The 17,703-nt window shown below is 35.4% G+C and overlaps 1 protein-coding gene across 4 annotated transcripts in view; it reads left to right on the forward strand.

The window, feature by feature from the left end:
• ELOVL7 (ELOVL fatty acid elongase 7) overlaps nucleotides 1–16,681 on the forward strand; it is a 108,809-nt gene extending 92,128 nt beyond the window's left edge. For all 4 annotated transcript variants that reach the window (XM_021007261.2, XM_078153180.1, XM_078153179.1 and 1 more), the window contains 4 exons: nucleotides 1,108–1,164; nucleotides 3,182–3,287; nucleotides 11,169–11,305; nucleotides 13,518–16,681. In XM_021007261.2, coding sequence (XP_020862920.1) covers nucleotides 1,108–1,164; nucleotides 3,182–3,287; nucleotides 11,169–11,305; nucleotides 13,518–13,727 — 510 coding nt within the window. In that variant the 3' untranslated portion in view covers nucleotides 13,728–16,681. The remainder of the gene's footprint in view (nucleotides 1–1,107; nucleotides 1,165–3,181; nucleotides 3,288–11,168; nucleotides 11,306–13,517) is intronic.
• The last annotated feature ends 1,022 nt before the right edge of the window (nucleotides 16,682–17,703 follow it).

Raw genomic sequence — 17,703 nt, forward strand, 5'->3', positions numbered from 1 at the left:
CACCTATCAAATTGGCTAATATGACAGAAAAGGAAAATGACAAATGTTGGAGTGGATGTAGGAAAATTGAGACATTAATGTACTGTTGGTGAGGTTGTATATTGATTCAACCATTGTGTAGGGCAATTTGGAACTATGCCCAAAAGGCTATAAAATCATGCATACTGTTTGACCAAGCAATACCACTACTACTCTGTATCCAAAAGAAATTTTAAAAAAGGAAAAGGATCTTTATGTACAAAAATATTGATAGCAGCTCTTTTAATGGTGGCAAAGAATGTTCATCAATTGGGGAATGGCTGAACAAGTTGTACATGATCATGATGGAATACTATAAGAAACGATGAGCAGGATGCTCTCAGAAAAACCTGGAAAAACTTACTTGAACTGATGCAAAGTGAAATGAGCAGAACCAGGAGAACATTGTACACAGCAACAGTAATTTTGTAAGATGATCAATTGTGAATGACTTAGCTATTCTCAGCAATAAAATGATCCAAGAGAATTCTGAAGGACTTGTGATGAAAAATGCTATCTGTCTCCAGAGAAAGAACTGATAGAGTCTGAATGCAGATCAAAGCATATTTTTTCTTTACTTTCTTTATTTTTCTTGGTTGTTTGTTGTAGTTGTTGTTTGGTTCTGTATTTTCTTTCACAATATGACTAATGTGGAAATACGTTTGCATGTCTGCACATGTATAGCCTATATCAAATTGCTTGCCTTCTCAATAAGGTAGGGAGGGAGAGAATTTGGAGCTCAAAATTTTTTTAAATGTTAAAAATTGTTTTTACATGTAATTGGGGAAAAATAAAATACTAAATCAAGAAAAAAAACCAGTTTTAAAAACATCCTTCTGATTGTCCAGCTGTAACAGTTATGAGTTACGATGTCTTAAACTGAAAATTGATGATGAATGAATGAATTCAGATTTGAGGCTGAAAGGCTTGGGAGAACTTAAAAAAATTTCCTATGCGAAAATCAGAGAAAATCAAGTGCATTTCCCTTTTCTTTCATTCTCTTTTCTTTCTGGTGGGATAGAAAGTGTTGGTATCATTATTTGTAGTCTTTAATAAAAATTCCTTGTTCTCCTGTATATGTTTCTGCAGATGGCATGGACCTGCTGGCTTTATTACTTCTCCAAGTTCATTGAGCTATTAGACACTGTAAGTCATCCAGTTAAGTAAATATTTGATTTCTTTCCATGGAAATCATAGACGAGAAGAAAGTTAATACAGTATTGTTTTGGTGCCTCATTCCCTTCCTCACTAGCCAGACTTTGTATCTTTGATTAGCCTCATTATCTCTCATTTATTCAAGAGAATGCATGGGGGAAGATAATTCAATTTTCAAAGTGTTCCCCAAACTTAAAAAAGATCTCCCTACACATTAAATCATGCCAAGTCATTAAGTAATATACATGTGTGTGTGTATATATATATATATATATATATATATAAACACAACTCTCTCATAATCCATATAACACCTCTCCTTTATTCCACTAATTTGAATCCCACACAACTGTCTCAAAACCCTTAAAATAGCTCTTCATTATTTTCAGTCTTATGATCAAGTTTAGGACGTGAACAAAACTATTCTAGGCTCTTTATAGTTTAGATTTAGCAAGGACTATTGTTATTTGACCAAAATTGTTGCCATCAGAGCACAAAAGACCTTCACTCTATAAAGCACTATAAACTAGTGCTAAACTGTACCTAAAGAGCCTATCTTTAAAACAAAAACAAACAAACAAACCTGTCACAGATACATAGAGAGAATCATCCCAATACTCTATTTCATACTAAAGTCCATGCCTACCTATTAGGTCTCCTTTTCATCTTGCTTGTGGGCATGCTAAGTGCTTACAAACTTTGGCATCAGGATATTTGGAAATGCTTGTACCAAGAATTCCATTCCTCTCAATTCTACTGATCCCATTTGAAGAAGCCATGTGTGTTTTTCTTTTTCTTCTATGGAAGTTGGGACAAAAGAACCACTCCATTCTCTGTTGCTTCTAACTCTAGTTAAGACTTGTATGAGAACTTCAAGCCCCAAGTCTTTTAAATTTATGCAACTATGTCCTGTGTTTCAGATCTTCCCCTCACCTATTTCTCTATTTCACTATTCAGAGGATGTTAGAGATGGTAGGGATATTAAATATGCTTTAGTCTAATTCCTTCATTTTCCATGTGACACAGCTGAGTCTCGGAGAGATAAAATGACTTGTCCAAAGTCACACAGTGAATGAGTTCTTGGTAGAGGCAGGCCTAGGACCAGAATCCTCTTGACTCCCACCCAGTTCAATTCTCATCCCACTGAACCATGTCGCTTCCTTACATTTTTGTAAGCATATGTATCTTGGCTTTGTTACTATTTTGCATGTTCTTGGTTCTACTCAGAATGCTATGCCCTTACCTCCCAATAATCCTATTTCTTGCCCTTCTTGCTACATATTATTGTTCTTTTGAGTTGCCCTCTTCTTAGCTAGCTTATTCCTCTGTAATTCTGGGCTTTGTTTACACTCTTCCTCTTAAGTTTCCTAATAATTTTTCTTTCGTATTTTCTCTGCAAACCAATCCTCAGATTCCATTTTATATTGCCTTGAATTGTCCATGTTTCCCAAGCTACTTCTACTTTGCTTTCCCAAGTTAACTCTTTGGAGGTTGTATTTAAAAAAAAACCCTATTATTATGCATTTATGCATTTTTTGATGATTACCAATTGTTTTTTTAACCTTCTCTCTTATTTGCTAGAGTCTGGATTTATTTAAATTAGAGAAAATACAGAATGTTTTTAATCCCAAGAATTAGGGCTAGTCTATTCCTGTCATTATTTCTTTCTTCAAAATTGCCTGGAAAAATCGCTCTGATTACTTTTATTTTTTCCTGCTTCTTCCTCCACCCTGCCTATTTGACCAATTCATTCCACTCCTACTTCCCCTTCCCTGTCCCTCTAACACTTTAATTTCTCTTGAATTATCTAACTCTTCATAATCAGATAAAGGGGAAATAGCCTCTTTTGTGCTTTCCTTTGTGAAACCATCTTGTTTTGTAAACATTTAAAGCAAATTGTGTTTGTGTATTGACTAAACTTATTTCATACTTCCCTTGTGTTTGTGTATACTAAATGAATATCGCATGTATTTTAAATGTGAACTTGATTTTCTTTAAATTATTTCAGATCTTTTTTGTTCTGCGTAAGAAAAATAGCCAAGTTACTTTCCTGCATGTCTTCCATCACACCATCATGCCATGGACCTGGTGGTTTGGAGTCAAATTTGCTGCAGGTAGTTGAGGGAGAATTGGGATCATGTGTTATAATAATAATAAAATTTCCATATGTTATAAAACAGCAATAATGATAATAGCATTTCCATAGCACTTTAAGATTTTCAAAGTGCCTTTAAAAATATTATCTCATTTGATCCTTAAAACAACCCTAGAAAGTAGGTGCTAATATTATCCTTACTTTACAGATGAGAAAACTGAGGCAGACAGAGGTCTTGTAGAGTTATACATTATAAATTGTCACTAAAATGAAAAAAAAAATTAACAAATTCCCTGAAAGGTCAGAGAAGACACTCAAATGAAATTCCTGAATTCATATGTGGGGATCTTACATAGCTTTTTCTGTTTTGCCTATTTATTCTTCCCTGGTCCAAAATACCAGATATTTAAGGCTCTTTGGCACATTCTTCCATATGTATTCTTTAGTTGAGAATACTTTGGGTCCTCTTTTTTCAAGTGTCATTTGCTCTGTTCCCAATATGTACATTGCTTAATAGTGGAATGCAAGTGCTCCACTCATAGGGATTTTGTTAAATAATTGAGAGGCAGAAGTACATGGTGGAGAGTAAGCCAGTTCTGATCCCTGAAGACATGGATTTAAGTCCTTCCTATAACACATTCAGACTGTATGACCTTGAGCAAGTTGCTTAACTTCTCCATATTGTAAGCAACCCTCTGAGACTATAAGTTGCAGACAAAGTGTCAACCTCCACTGGTAAGAGCTTTTCTTCATTTGGGAATTCCCTATTCTGGAAATTTTTTGTTGTTGTTCAGTTGTTTTTAGTCACTTCCTACTCTTCATGACCCCAGTTGGGATGTTTTTTGGTAAAGATAGTGGAATGGTTTGCCATTTCCTTCTTCAGCTCATTTGACAGATGAGGAACTGAAGCAAACAGGGTTAAGTGACTTGTCGCAGGGTCACACAGCTAGGAAATGTCTGAGCCTAGATTTAAACTCAGGTCTTCCTGACTCCAGGCCAGGTGCTCTATCCACTTTACCACCTAACTGCCCCTCCTATACTGGGAAGTTAATGGCAATTTCAGTGCTCAATATACATTACCTGTGTCTAGATTTCTTCCTATCAACCTTTATTAAACATATTCAGTAATGTTCCCATTAAAGGATCTGTCCAAAAATCTACTTGGATTCTTGTGCTACTTATAGTACTGAAGGATCTTCTGAACACGTACTTAAAAGAAGTTTGTTTTTCTTTTAAATTGGAAGTGAGTGGTGTTTTGGTTTAGTTCTTTTGAATTCACATAATTGATGAACTATGGAATTAATTTGTCTTGTAAGTTACTTACAAATAATGGTCTTTATGTCTTTTCCAACTCCTAGATTAATTGCCTAAACTTACTTTAAGAGGAAGGCAGCAGGTATAGTGGGAAGAATACTCCCTGATTCTGGAGTCAGAAGACATGGATTAAATTTCACCTCTGATGATTATAACTTATATAACCTTGGGAAAGTCATTTAACCTCTGGGGCTCAGTTTCCTGATCTATGAAATGAGAGGGTTGGATTAGATGGCCCCTGAGGTCTAGACCTATGATCCTTCTAATTCCTATGACTGAGATACCTCCCAGTATAGGAATTTTCTATCAATAGAAATCTCAAATAGCTTATGACTGAGTAGATAAAAGTCCTAAGGAGTTGCATGTTATTATGCTTAATAAATATTTATTGAGTGAATGTATTGTATATAATATGTCTTGAATAGTTTGTATTAAATTATACTTTGGGCACACAAAGAGAACTTTCAGAGAATTTACCCTTTTCCTGATATAGAAATCAATTTCCACTGAGAGATCTCCTTTTTTTCTTTTTTAAAAGAATCTTTCATCCAAGGACTCAAACAGTACAATCCAGGTTCTACTGCCATGTTAAATTTATAATGTACTTAAAAAAACATGCAGTATATATAACAGAGACTTATGTACAATCCTCTTTTTCTGATCTTTGCACATTGAAAGTTTGTGTGCCTAGGTGTTCATCAAGTTCACAATGAAAAAAAGAAAATAAAACTTAAAAAACTGAGTCTTTCTTCTCAAAGTACAAGATTTTTTAGGATAGTTCTTATGTCTGTTCCTCAAGTTTAAGAAATCTTCAGGCTGCTGTAATGAAGCTTTTTTTTTTCATATAGTGACATGATTGCAACCTAGTTTTAGAGATTAAAGAGAAAACTTTTAGTAGATTCCAGATCCAAGTGCATGGAACTCACAACATAGGGAAAATCCTGTGGTTCATGGGGTAAGAGGACTAGGAAGAAAAACGCAGAAGGAGGAAAATCCCCGAATTGGCAGAGTACTCCTGTGACTTCAAACTTGCTTTTGAGTTCCCTGCATACCAGGAGACATGTCAGTAATTGAAATTCCTCAAGTTGGCAGTTCTCCAGGGAGAATTTTTCCAGAGGAAGCAGATCTGATTTTATAACCTAGTTCACAAAATAGAATTCAGGTTATAGTCAGATTTCTCAACTCAGATTTCTCTATCTATTTCATTTCACTTCAATTTAAGAAATGTTTATTAAGTACCTGCCATTTGCAACACAGTGTGCTAGACCCAGACAAAGAGAGAAACCAAAGCAAATGAGAGCAGGTACCTTTTTGAGGCATTTATAGTCTAAAAGGGGAGAGAGAGAGAGAATGTATTTGCAAATAACTGTTATATAAGGTGCAATGTACAAATGCAATCATAAGGAATACACAAGCAATCTTTGTTAGAAATTCATAAGAAGGAGAGATCACTGCTTACTGTGCTACCTTTTCCTGCCCTGTCTTGTTTCTATTTACTGTTAAAGGTTTGAAAAATATTTTTACTGAGTTCTAAGTCATCTTTACAGCTTCTTTGTCAGTCATATGACAAAAGTTATTGACCTTTTGCGGGCTAAAAGTCTGTAGTGCAGTGCCTTAATAAGTACATGATAGCTTTCCAATAAATATTAAATCAAATCCCATAAAGCACTCAGCCTTTTTAAGAAGAATACTGTGTAGTCTTGGCCATTAACAATATTTTACAAGAGGCTTTCAAGGCCATAAAGTAAAGAACAGCCATATGTCTGAATCCTTAACATGAGATTAAGTTACTTAAACCTACTCTTGTTTTATGTTCTTTTACATCCATATTTATAAAAATGTATTTGTTGTTGTCATTGTTCAGTCATTTCAGTCATGTCCAACTCTTCATGAACCCAATTTGGGGTTTTCTGGGCAAAGGTACTAGAGTGATTTGCCTTTTTCTTCTGCAGCTCATTTTATAGATGAGGAAACTGAGGCAAACAGGGTTTAGTGACTTGCCCAGGGTCACACAGCTACTAAGCGTCTGAGGCCAGATTTGAACTCATGAAAATGAGTTTTCCTGACTATAGGCACAGTGCTCTATCCACTGCATCACCTAGTTGCCCTAGCTCTTGATTTACTATGCAGATAATTCAAGTTAACACATTACAAAAGGGGGGCAGCTAGGTGGCGCAGTGGATAGAGCACCGGCCCTGAAGTCAGGATGGACCTAAGTTCAAATCTGGCCTCAGACCAAACACTTGACACTTACTAGCTTTGTGACCCTGGGCAAGTCCTAATTGCCTAAAACAATTTAAAAAAAATTCAAAATTTCGACACGTTACAACAACAAAAGAAATAAGGAGACTTGAGAATTACTTTATATCCCACTTTGTGCCTGTTGACTCTCCAAATCTTGATCCTTATTGCTTCCGAGAAAGTGATTCATAAGAATGCTGAGAAACAGAAGCTGCTGAAGCAGAAGCTCACATCATAGAGTTAAGGCTAGAAAGAACCTTAGAGACCATTTATTTTAATTTTCTAAATACAGAAGTTTTGTTGACATAATACAATGTATTCTGGAATCCCTTAAACCAGTGGCCTCTCTTTGGAAAGTTTCTATCACACAAATTTATCCTTTGCATTCGTGTACGTTTGAAACAGCTAGATGGTGGTGCAGTGGATAGATCACTAGGCCTGAAGTCAGGAAGACCTGAGTTCAAATCGGATACTTATCAGCTAAGTGACATTGAGCAAGTCACTTGACCTCTGTCTACCTCAATTGCCTCATCTGCAAAATGGGGATATAATGACAGCACCTAGTCCCTTCCCCCAGGATAATATGAGCTAATATTTGTAAAACACTTTGCAAACCTCACAGCACTATATGAATGCTGATCATTATTATTTCCTTGGCTTCTTTGTTTGGTCTTCCATGTACAGTTTCTTTCTTTTTTTTTTTTCATGTAGAGTTTATTGAAATACTTTGTGCGTGGTATGTCTATTCAGTGCCATTCAAGGCAGCAGTACTTTTAGAAGTAATTCCAACACATAGGCCTACTCTTTCTTACCTGGAATGAAATTGTCAAACCTGGAATACATTTTTAATTTTTAATACATTCCAGCCCAGCTAATATTTACCTAGTATTTAATTCCCTGGCTGGCTGCTGAACTTCCTTCTGCAAAAGCATTAGCATGGTTCTCCACCTTGTGTTTTCTTTCATTTAAATGGGTGTATGCTTAGCAGATATCTGCAGATAATTTTGACATTGACTCTGTATGTATCCAAGTCAAGAGAAGGAGAGTGGCAAGAGTTGCCCAACTCTCCAGGTGATAGAACATTATGTATTGTGTGTTTACAAAGTTTAATTCATTTGAAGATTCAAATACTTTGGGGGACCTGTTATCAGAGAAAGGAAAACAATTTCAGAGAAAAATAATCTTTATCAGGAAAACCTTGCAAAAGCAGGTATAGCAGGCTTATATCTAAATCATCAAAGTGTCCTAACTTAAAGTTCTCCAGAAAAGTATTGCTTGCTATCCTGTTATATTTGCATAAGTTTATTTTCCAGAAGGTTGCACAAAATGTGAATAATAAAAGCTAAAAAAATTATAATAGTAAGGGTTCCAAATATGATAAAATCTCATTTTAGGTATCTATAAACAGACACATTAAAATATTTTAAAAAGAATATTATCATGATGAGAGAATTAGCCATTTACCCTGATACTGTGTTTATTAGGTTCTGACTTGCTATGTCATTGATACTAGGATCTGTACTCTAGAACTCTTTCCTTCGTGAGAGTAACAGAAATTCACGATATATAGGTAGAGTTATAATGATGGCCCCATGCTAATGGCCAAGGAAATATATTCCCATCATAGAATCATGAAGCTCAAATGAACATCTAGAGTATGTTAACTATGAAAGAGCCTTTGTGAACTAAGACATAAATCATCAAAAATGGATTAAGTGTCTTAAAGCTCTACAGAAAAAAAATTGCTGCTATCCTGATATATCTGTTTAAACTTATTTTTCGTAAGGTTAAGCAAAATGTGAATAATAAAAGCTAAAAATTATAATAATAAGGGTTCCATATGTAATAAAACTTCATTAATTCTGACTCCAGTGGGGAATCTGGGGAGACAGGGACTAGCCAAAATTGAATTTGACCATGCTTATAAAGAAAGAGTTTGCTAAAGCAAATAGTATCAACAAGATTAAAGGAGGAAAATGCAATTGCTTGAGAGAATAAATTATTTTAGGCACCTCCTGAGGGCTTTGTGAGCATGTGTTTACATATAATTATTATGCTGATTATGAATCTTATATATTCATCTGATCTCTATGAAACATCATTTTGTTAATCCAGTTGGACTTCTTGTATATATTTAGAAGTCTATTTTCTGTGTTGATTATTAAACTGCTGTGTTAAAAAACCAGTTGGAACAATATGGTAAATACAGTTTTGGATTTGGACTTAGATTAAAATCCCATGTTTGGTACTGGTTTGCTATGTGACCTTGGGCAAGTCACCTAACCAATCGATGCCCAGAGAATTCCCCAGGACTGATTTCCTAAGTCATAGGCAGTTGATAGAGGGCATCCTGACACTAAGTGTCCTTCCGAGCTATCAGATATAAGACAAAAGTCTTATTCCACCCTTAAAGGGTACCCTGGGACCTTGAGGGCTATTTCACACAGTCTGATAGTTCCTACCAAGCTTTTGGAAGGTCTTTAGGTATAAATCTGCCATCTGTGTTCTAAGCTGCAAGAGGTTTTCCAACAGGTGTTAACATTTTGTGGCCACTGAAATTCATGAAGATAATAGAATCTTTCTCCTGAACTTCATCTGGGTGTCTCATTAGCATATCAGACTCAGTATGTCTAATGCGAAACTTATTGTCTTCTCCCATCAACCTTTTCCTCCATCACATTTTCCTGTTTCTAATGAATGAATTATCATCCTTCTACTCTCAGATTTGCAGCCTTGGAATCATCCTTAATTCTTTCCTTTCACCACCCAAATCCAATCAATTACCAACTCTCACAGATGGTACTTCTACAACATTTCTGAAATTGCTTCAGGCACTTATTGTCTCTCGCCTTGACTATTGCAAAAATAATGTGGATTGGCCTCCTGCTTCCAATCTTTACCCTATTCAATTAGTCTTCCATGAAGTTCCCAAAATAACCACTCTAAGGTATAAGTCTGACCACAGTACACCTTTGTTTAAAAAATCTTTAGGGGCACTCTATTGCCTCTGAAATAAAATACAAACTCCTTAGCCTAGCATTTAAGGCCCAATTTCCAGCCTTATTTCACTTAAGTCCCTCTCAGGCACTCTACTCATTCAAACTGGCTTCCCTGAAATTTCCAGAATTCAGAATTCCATTTCCCAGCCTCTTTGCTTTGTATAATCCATTCCCCATGCCTGGCTTGTATTCATTCCCTTCTCACCTCTGCATCTTAGAACAGGACATCTTAACTAGGGTCCATGAACTTGTTTTTAAAAGTATTTTGACAACTATTTCAATATAATATTGCGCATTACATTTTATCCATTTAAAAACATTTGTCTGAGAAGGTAAGACTTCCCCAGACTCAAACGAGTCCATGATACAAAAATGGTTGATAAACCTTGTCTTAGGATTTTTCATTTCCTTCAAGGCTCTGATCAGGTACCACCTATTACTGGAAGCCTTATCTGATTTCCCCCAATTTTTAGCACTCCTTCCTCAAATATCATGTAGTTGTTTATCTGTTTACTATTCGTCTCCCCCATTGGAAAGTAAGCTCCTTGGGGGCAGAGACTTTTTTTTTTTGGTTTTGGTTTTGTCTTTGCACCTCTAGAACATAACTCAATGTCTTACATATAGGAGCTACTAAAACAACAACATTATTGGACAAATAACCCAATTGGTGAAAGTACAGATCTTTGAATTGTTAGAAGACATAAAGCATTATTTTCTTTTAAAATTTTATAATTTTAATTTTTTTCTAGTTCAAATTGGATTTCTCCAGTAATTAGTCTTAAACTTTTGAGGATTTTTTATATTAATGAGTTAAAAAAGCATTTTTCTTTGGAAAAAGCAAAATGCTTTTATTAATATATTTTAAAACAACAAAACTGTTATCTTCTCTCATAACCAAGAAAAATATATTACCTGTTGTCATGCCCTTGGTGGAAGGAGAAGCCTTTTTTAAGGTTTGCCTATCAGTGCTACGAGTTATTGTGTTACTTTGAAAATATTTTTGAAAAGTATTGTGGGTAGAACAAATAAATTTTAAAAGGAATGTTCTGATATATAACAATTCTAAATAGAATTCATCTTGTATTTGAAGTGAACAGCCATTTAAAGTAAGAGTCATTTTACACCTCATATAAATAAGTTGTATTTGCTAAAGTTGTCAAGGATTTTGCCAGTCTTGAGAATTGTTCATCTTTTTTTTTCTAATTTGTTAAGTCTGTTGATTCAGCAAATTTGAGTTCTCATATGACATTTTCTTCCAATTAAAAATCAAGGAATAATGACATTGAAAATCTTCAGTCATATAAATCCATCTCTTGTACAACCAATGACAATGCTATGTTTTGCAGGTGGCTTGGGAACATTCCATGCCTTGTTGAACACAGCTGTTCATGTAGTCATGTACACCTACTATGGATTGTGTGCACTGGGACCAGCCTACCAGAAATATTTGTGGTGGAAAAAATACTTGACAACACTACAGCTTGTGAGTAACTCCCCTCCCCTTCCCAAAAAGTAGATTTTAAGCCCCACAAGTAGAAATCAGTCCATTTCTATGTAAATTATGTTCCCACCTAAATTGTCCACAGAGCAAACAAATAACTTCATCATTGGACATTATGTAGTTAATCTTTTGATATAATTTTAGTTTTATCATGAACCTATCCGAAAACTATTGAGTATATTTATAAAATAGTAAGTACTAATTATAAAATCTTAAACCAGAATGTGTGTACCATCCCAGCTGTTTCATTTATAGTTAAGTCAAATAGGTATATTCAAATAATTAACATGAATCAGCCTAATGGGATCTATTACTACTATAATACTAAACTGAAGTAGAAAAGATCAACATGCTTGGTTTAAACTCTCTATAGCTTATCCCACAATATTGGATGAATTATTTAATTTTTAAATAATTAAAAATTATTCCTTCTTCCTCTTTCCCACCATTCCCAACCTCAATATGTATAAACTCCTATATTTATTTAGCACCAGAGGATTATTATGAGAACCAAAAACCAAAATTCAGAAAGGTGATAAATCAATATGCTTTCAAAAATGATTTTCCAATCACAATTTATAATTACCCTCTAATCAAACAAGTAGCCAACATATACCTAAAAATCTATGTAGTAGGAATACCTCTCCAACATCTAAGTTTAAATTCTGAATCATATAAAAAAATGGGACATGGAGCTATGCTGCCTTTAGAACTATTATTTAAGGCTTAAACAGAGTATTAGCTTAAATATTTTTGTATCAGCATCCTACTCTGCCCAGCAAGTTGACCTCACATTCTACCACAGCTAAAGAAGAAGGCATGGATTTAGGGTGGTATAGCTAGATTTGACATTTAAAAAGGGAACTTATAGTTATTGCTTAACATGGATCAAGTGCCCAGAATACCCTGGGCAACCTATAAAACAAATCTATCATAGGTTCCCTGTCTTAAGGTGGAAGAATTAAATTTTGATTCAAGACCTGTGCCATGTCAAGATTTGAATATGTGCCTAGAGATGGTTGCCCTTGAGTATGCCCAGAAGGGCCTATTCTCTGTTCTCTCTGTTGTTCTAATTCCTATGAAGACAGTGTGGGTTGTGGTAAAAATACTGTACCTAGAGCCAGGAAGATCTAGCTTCAAACACTGCCTCTGACATTTAGTTAGCTTTGTTATCATAGACAAGTCACTTAGCCTTCCTGAATCTCACTTGCCTCATCTGTAAAATGAAAGGGTTGGATTATATTGCCTCTAAAGTCCTTTCTAGATCTAGATCCACGATCCTAAGATCTTATGAACTGACTGAGACCAATGAAAATCCTACTTTGAAGAACTTACTCTGAAGACTTAGAATAGCAGGGAAAGGGAAAGCCATTTTTGCATAAAGCAATGGTTCTCAAACTCTTTCAGCTTGTAGCTCAGAATCATTTGAAAACTTATACATGTGTATGTAATTGTAAGTTGCGTGAAAATCTAAGTTCAGTCTAGTTCCTGAGTCACACATGCCTATATGTAATTGAAAGTGGACCTCCTATATAATTTGGGGCACACCTGACAAAAATTTGGGGCATACTCTTGAAGAGCTCCTGGGCTTAGTGTATGGGAAGATGCTAGGGATTCTTTTGGTTACTTCAAAGTCAGGGGTGCTCCTAGCCCATTTTGCAAAGAGAACCCCTACACATTTAGGTTGTTGTTGTTCAGTTGTATCCTACTCTTCATGACCAGTTTCGGGTTTTTGTAGCAAAGAGACTGGTATGGTTTGCCATTTCCTTCTCCAGCTCATTTTACAGACAAAGAAACTGAGGCAAATAGAGTTAAGTGACTTGCCCTGGGTCACACAGCAAGTAGGTGTCTGAGGTCAGATTTGAACTTAAGTCCTCCTGACTCCTGGGCCTGCCACTCTATACACCATGCCACCTAGCTGCCCCATTTAGGGACACATTTAGGACAACTTGGATTCTCCAAAGATTTTCTATGTTGCCAGTGTGAACCAGTTCTGAACTTTGATCCATAGTAAAGTAACTCTTAAGGAAGTTGCTTTTTAAGCAAAATTGCATGGCTCAGGAACAGCCAATAGAGGTGGAGGAGAGGTATAGGTTGGTTGTGTAAGTGGTTAAGAATTAAACTGCTAAATTAAATAGAAGAGTTTTTAAATGTCAACAAAATACCTGAGTATTTTCCTTGTTCTCTTCTTTAGGTTCAATTTGTTATCGTGACAGTCCATATAGGACAGTCCTTCCTTATAAAGGATTGCAAATACCAGTTTCCAATCTTCCAGTATATCATCATGTGCTATGGGTGTATCTTCCTGTTCTTGTTTGCCCACTTTTGGTATCGTGCTTATATCAAGGGTCAAAGGCTGCCCAAAACTGTGAAAAACGGAGTCTGCAAAAGCAAGAATAACTGAAATCTCATGTTGACACAGATACTTCAGACTGCCATACTATACTCCTAGACAATCAGGACATATTTAGATGCACAGTACATTTTGTATGTTTTTCTTCAAAACCAAGAGCTTGTATTTTTATGATAAGTTATTTGGGTTTCTGATATTTGAGAGGGAGGGTAATATGCAGATTAGAAACTAATCGTGAAGGGGTTTTTTTTGACATTTTCAAATGCTATACAGAATCTAAAGGTCTGGCTTGATATCTTTCTTTACAATGATACAAGGCAGTAGAGGTAGAACACTCTTCAAAGAAGTCCAGCATGCATGAAAAATATCAAATATTTTGAGCACTGAGAAGAGTTTAAACCACTAGCTTAGATATTGTTGAAGGTGGGCTGACTTAGGATGATTACTGTTGGCTTCATTATAACACTTCAATGATCCTGGAGTTGATTTTCCTGTTTAAATAGATAACAGTGGTGAAGATTAAGCAACTTTTTTGGAATTGTATTAAATATAATTTAGAGGTAATTTGTAGTCAGTGGGTCTTTTGGGCAGTGGTTTTAGTTTCTACTGACAAATGTTTCGCTGATAGGCTAATAAAAACAACCCATTACAGTTATTTTATCCCTGAGTAGAGCTGAATTTGCCAAGAAGAAAAAGTACTTAAAGTTCAGCTGTGATCTTCACTTTGAGTATTTTTATTGGCTCTGTTATGTTTTAGCATGACTCAGCTGTAAGTTGTGATCTTCTCACAAGTTGTGATCTGTGGCTTAAAAGAAATTACCTTTCATTATTGGGCTAAACAGACTTCAGGATTCACAGCGATTGTAGGGTGCCAGTTATGCCCACTATTCAGATATCTTTTGAAGCAAATGAATGCAAATAAAAGGGTAGGTGTTTAAGAGTGAGTATACCTGTTTATATATTGGGTTGTTTTTTTTTAATAAAGGTGATCAGAGGAAAGTGATTATGGAATCATCCAAATACTAGTGCCACAGAATAATTAATTGTTCCTTTAAAAAAAAGTATTAAAGAGGACAGTTTCTGGGGTTGTTAGCCATAATCTTCTCTGAGATCTTCACAATGTTATGGCACTTTAAAAAAAGTTCTGAAGGATTGACTCACCTTGAATGTGTTCTGTCTCTTTAAAAGATTCCCTTTCACTTACATGAGCCAATACAAAGTGAAATGTACTGTGTACAAAGTAACAGCAATATGGTAGGATGATCAGCTGTGAATGACTTAGCTATTCTCAGCAACACAATGATCCAAGACAACTCTGAAAGACTTGATGAAAAATGCTATCCATCCCCAAAGAAAGAACTGATGGTGTCTGAATACAGATTGAAGCATACTTTTTTAAAACTTTCTTTATTTTTCTTGAGGTTATTTTTTAGTCTATGCTTTCTTTCACAACATGACTAATATGGAAATATTTTGCATGACTATACAACTATAACCTATATCAAATTGCTTGCCTTTTCAATGTGGGGGATTGGGGAGGAAGGGAGAGAATTTGGAACTCAAAGTTTTAAACACAAATGTTAAAGATTGTTTTTACATGTAACTGGGGAAAAATAAAATACTAAATAATTTTTCGAAAAAGTCCCTTTTCTAAAAATTCTCATTTTCATAAGCGCAGGATAATGTTAGTCAATCAGAGTTAGTTTTAAAACTATGGATGTACTTTGGTCAAGAACAAATTGAAACCAGAAAGTTCTGAATTTTTCTAGACTTCTTTATTTCAAATTTTGAATAATTATTTTACATCTTGAACTGATTTTGGTCCCCAAATAGATATGCTACTATCTAGCTAATATATGACCTACAGTGAAACCAGTGTTTAAATCTAGTGGATTGTGTAAGACTGACTAGATTGTGTTTTTCCTGTATACCTGCAACTCCCTGGCCTAAAGTCCATCCTTTGCTATGGTTCTATGCCTTCATTCTTACCATATTCTCAAGTTCCCTTGTTTCAAAATGCTGTACAGGGACATGATTCACCTACCATACAAAAACTTAGAGGGGTGTGGAAATGACAGATTAAGGAGAAAGAGGAGTTTACCTTGGAAAGGATGCAGAGATCAAAGAACCAATCCCTCTCTAGCTATCTCAGTGTCCATGGTTCACTTAATTGGAGGTCAAAGTTAGGAAATTATAATAAGGGGATGCTGTGGTCTGTGCTCTCAGAGACCCTAAAGTTGTAAATGGTGAAAAGCAGAGACCTTAAGGAAGGCAAAAGAGAAAAGAAAAAGTGTTGGTTTTCATATATACTTTTCTTTGATCTTGCTTCTACTACCTACTTTCTCCTCCATTTGTCTGCATTGTCCTTTCTGTATGATGTATATTGGCATGGAAAGGATGGCTGCTTTAGTTGAGAAGAGGAAATCATTTTTTAGTCTGATTAGAAGCAGCTTCAAAATCAAATGAAGAGGAAGTTAGGGGAGAAGAAGCGGAAATTTCCAAATATCAAAAACATCCTAGATAGGATCTTCTTCCATTAACAAAGAAAGGATCACTAGTTCACTGTGAATGTTGTTGGATGAGGGGTTTGTCTAGACTTAGGTTGGTAGGGACAGGCTTCAAATCTTGAGTCATATAAAGATGTTCTGTCTAGTAGGATGTCTTTAACTTTTCAGTATTTCCTTACCTTTGGTCTTAAATAAGCTTTATTTGTGAGTTTGTAAGCTACAAGTTTTTGCTTAGAATTTGTGAATCCTGGAAAGGACTAAATCTATGAGGTATTTGTAAATGCATAAATTTCTAAATACTATGGGACTTTATTTACCATTTTATGGTTTTAGTATATTTTAGTTCAATGAACTACAGTGTTTGCTCCATGAAATTCCACTTCTTCCCTGATTCTTTACTTCCATTGACTTTTTTATGGGTTGTAAAACACTATCTGGATAATATCAGAATAGAATTTGGATCTCTGTACATTGTAATAAATTTGAGGTATTATGTCATTTTTGTCTGTGCATTTTTCTATTGCCTTTTCCCTTGGATTGTAGCTATTTTGAGGGAAGAATGTCAAATATTCATTGGGTACCATATAACTAATATTTGTTAAGTACCTATTGTGTATAAATCACTAGATTTTATGGGGGGATAGTAATAATAGGACATAGATCCTGTCATCTAGAAGCTTATTATGTTGTAGAGGAGTAATAACATATACAAAGAGTTCTAATGCAAAACAGTGTACACGTTTTCTGTGAATGGTACCATAGTAACTGCTATAAAGGAGTCCAAAAAGAAGAAACACCTTTATGGCTGGAGCATCTCAAGGAGGCCAGATTTTAACTAGATCTTAAAGGGTGATGAAGAATTCATAGAGATGGGGCAGTGTTTGAGGAAGAAGGTATATCAGGGAGTTCATTCTAAGTAGAAGAAAGAGAACAGAGGTACAGATTTTCAGAGCTAGAAAAGAACCTTACAACATATTTAATTCGATGCCCTCTCTGAGGGGTTGAGAAAGAGAGGTTCAATGATTTCCTCTCTAGTTCGATAGTGGTAGTTGGAGAGCTAACAGTGGGATCTTCTGAATCCTGGGTCAGGGCATTTTCCATTGCACTATAAAGAGGCAAAGGCAAAGAGAGAAGGAAACATAAGGTCTTTTCAGGCCAGTTTGGATGAAGTCAAGAGTTTCAGTAGCATTGAGAGAGATTAGAAAAGTCAAAGAAGCCAGATTGTAGAAAACCCTAAATATCAAACTAAGGAATTTATATTTTTATTCTATTCTAGGGAGTTCTCAGACGTTTTTTGAGCAGGTGACTGATAATCAAAACAGTTTTTAGGAAAATAAATATGATGGTGGCATGTAAGATCACCTCCTGGCTTCTTTTAAGATCCAACTCAAATCCTACCTTCTTCAAGAGGCCTTCGCCAGTCTCTTCTACTGCCAGCAGCCTCCATCTGAGATTATCTCCCATTTGTAAATAGGGTTTTTTTTGTATTCTTTGTATTCCCAGCATTTAGGACAGTATAA

This window comes from Phascolarctos cinereus, unplaced genomic scaffold (assembly GCF_003287225.1).
Source record: "Phascolarctos cinereus isolate Bilbo 61053 unplaced genomic scaffold, phaCin_HiC Scaffold_4;HRSCAF=312, whole genome shotgun sequence".
In the NCBI taxonomy this organism is placed as follows: Eukaryota; Metazoa; Chordata; class Mammalia; order Diprotodontia; family Phascolarctidae; genus Phascolarctos; species Phascolarctos cinereus.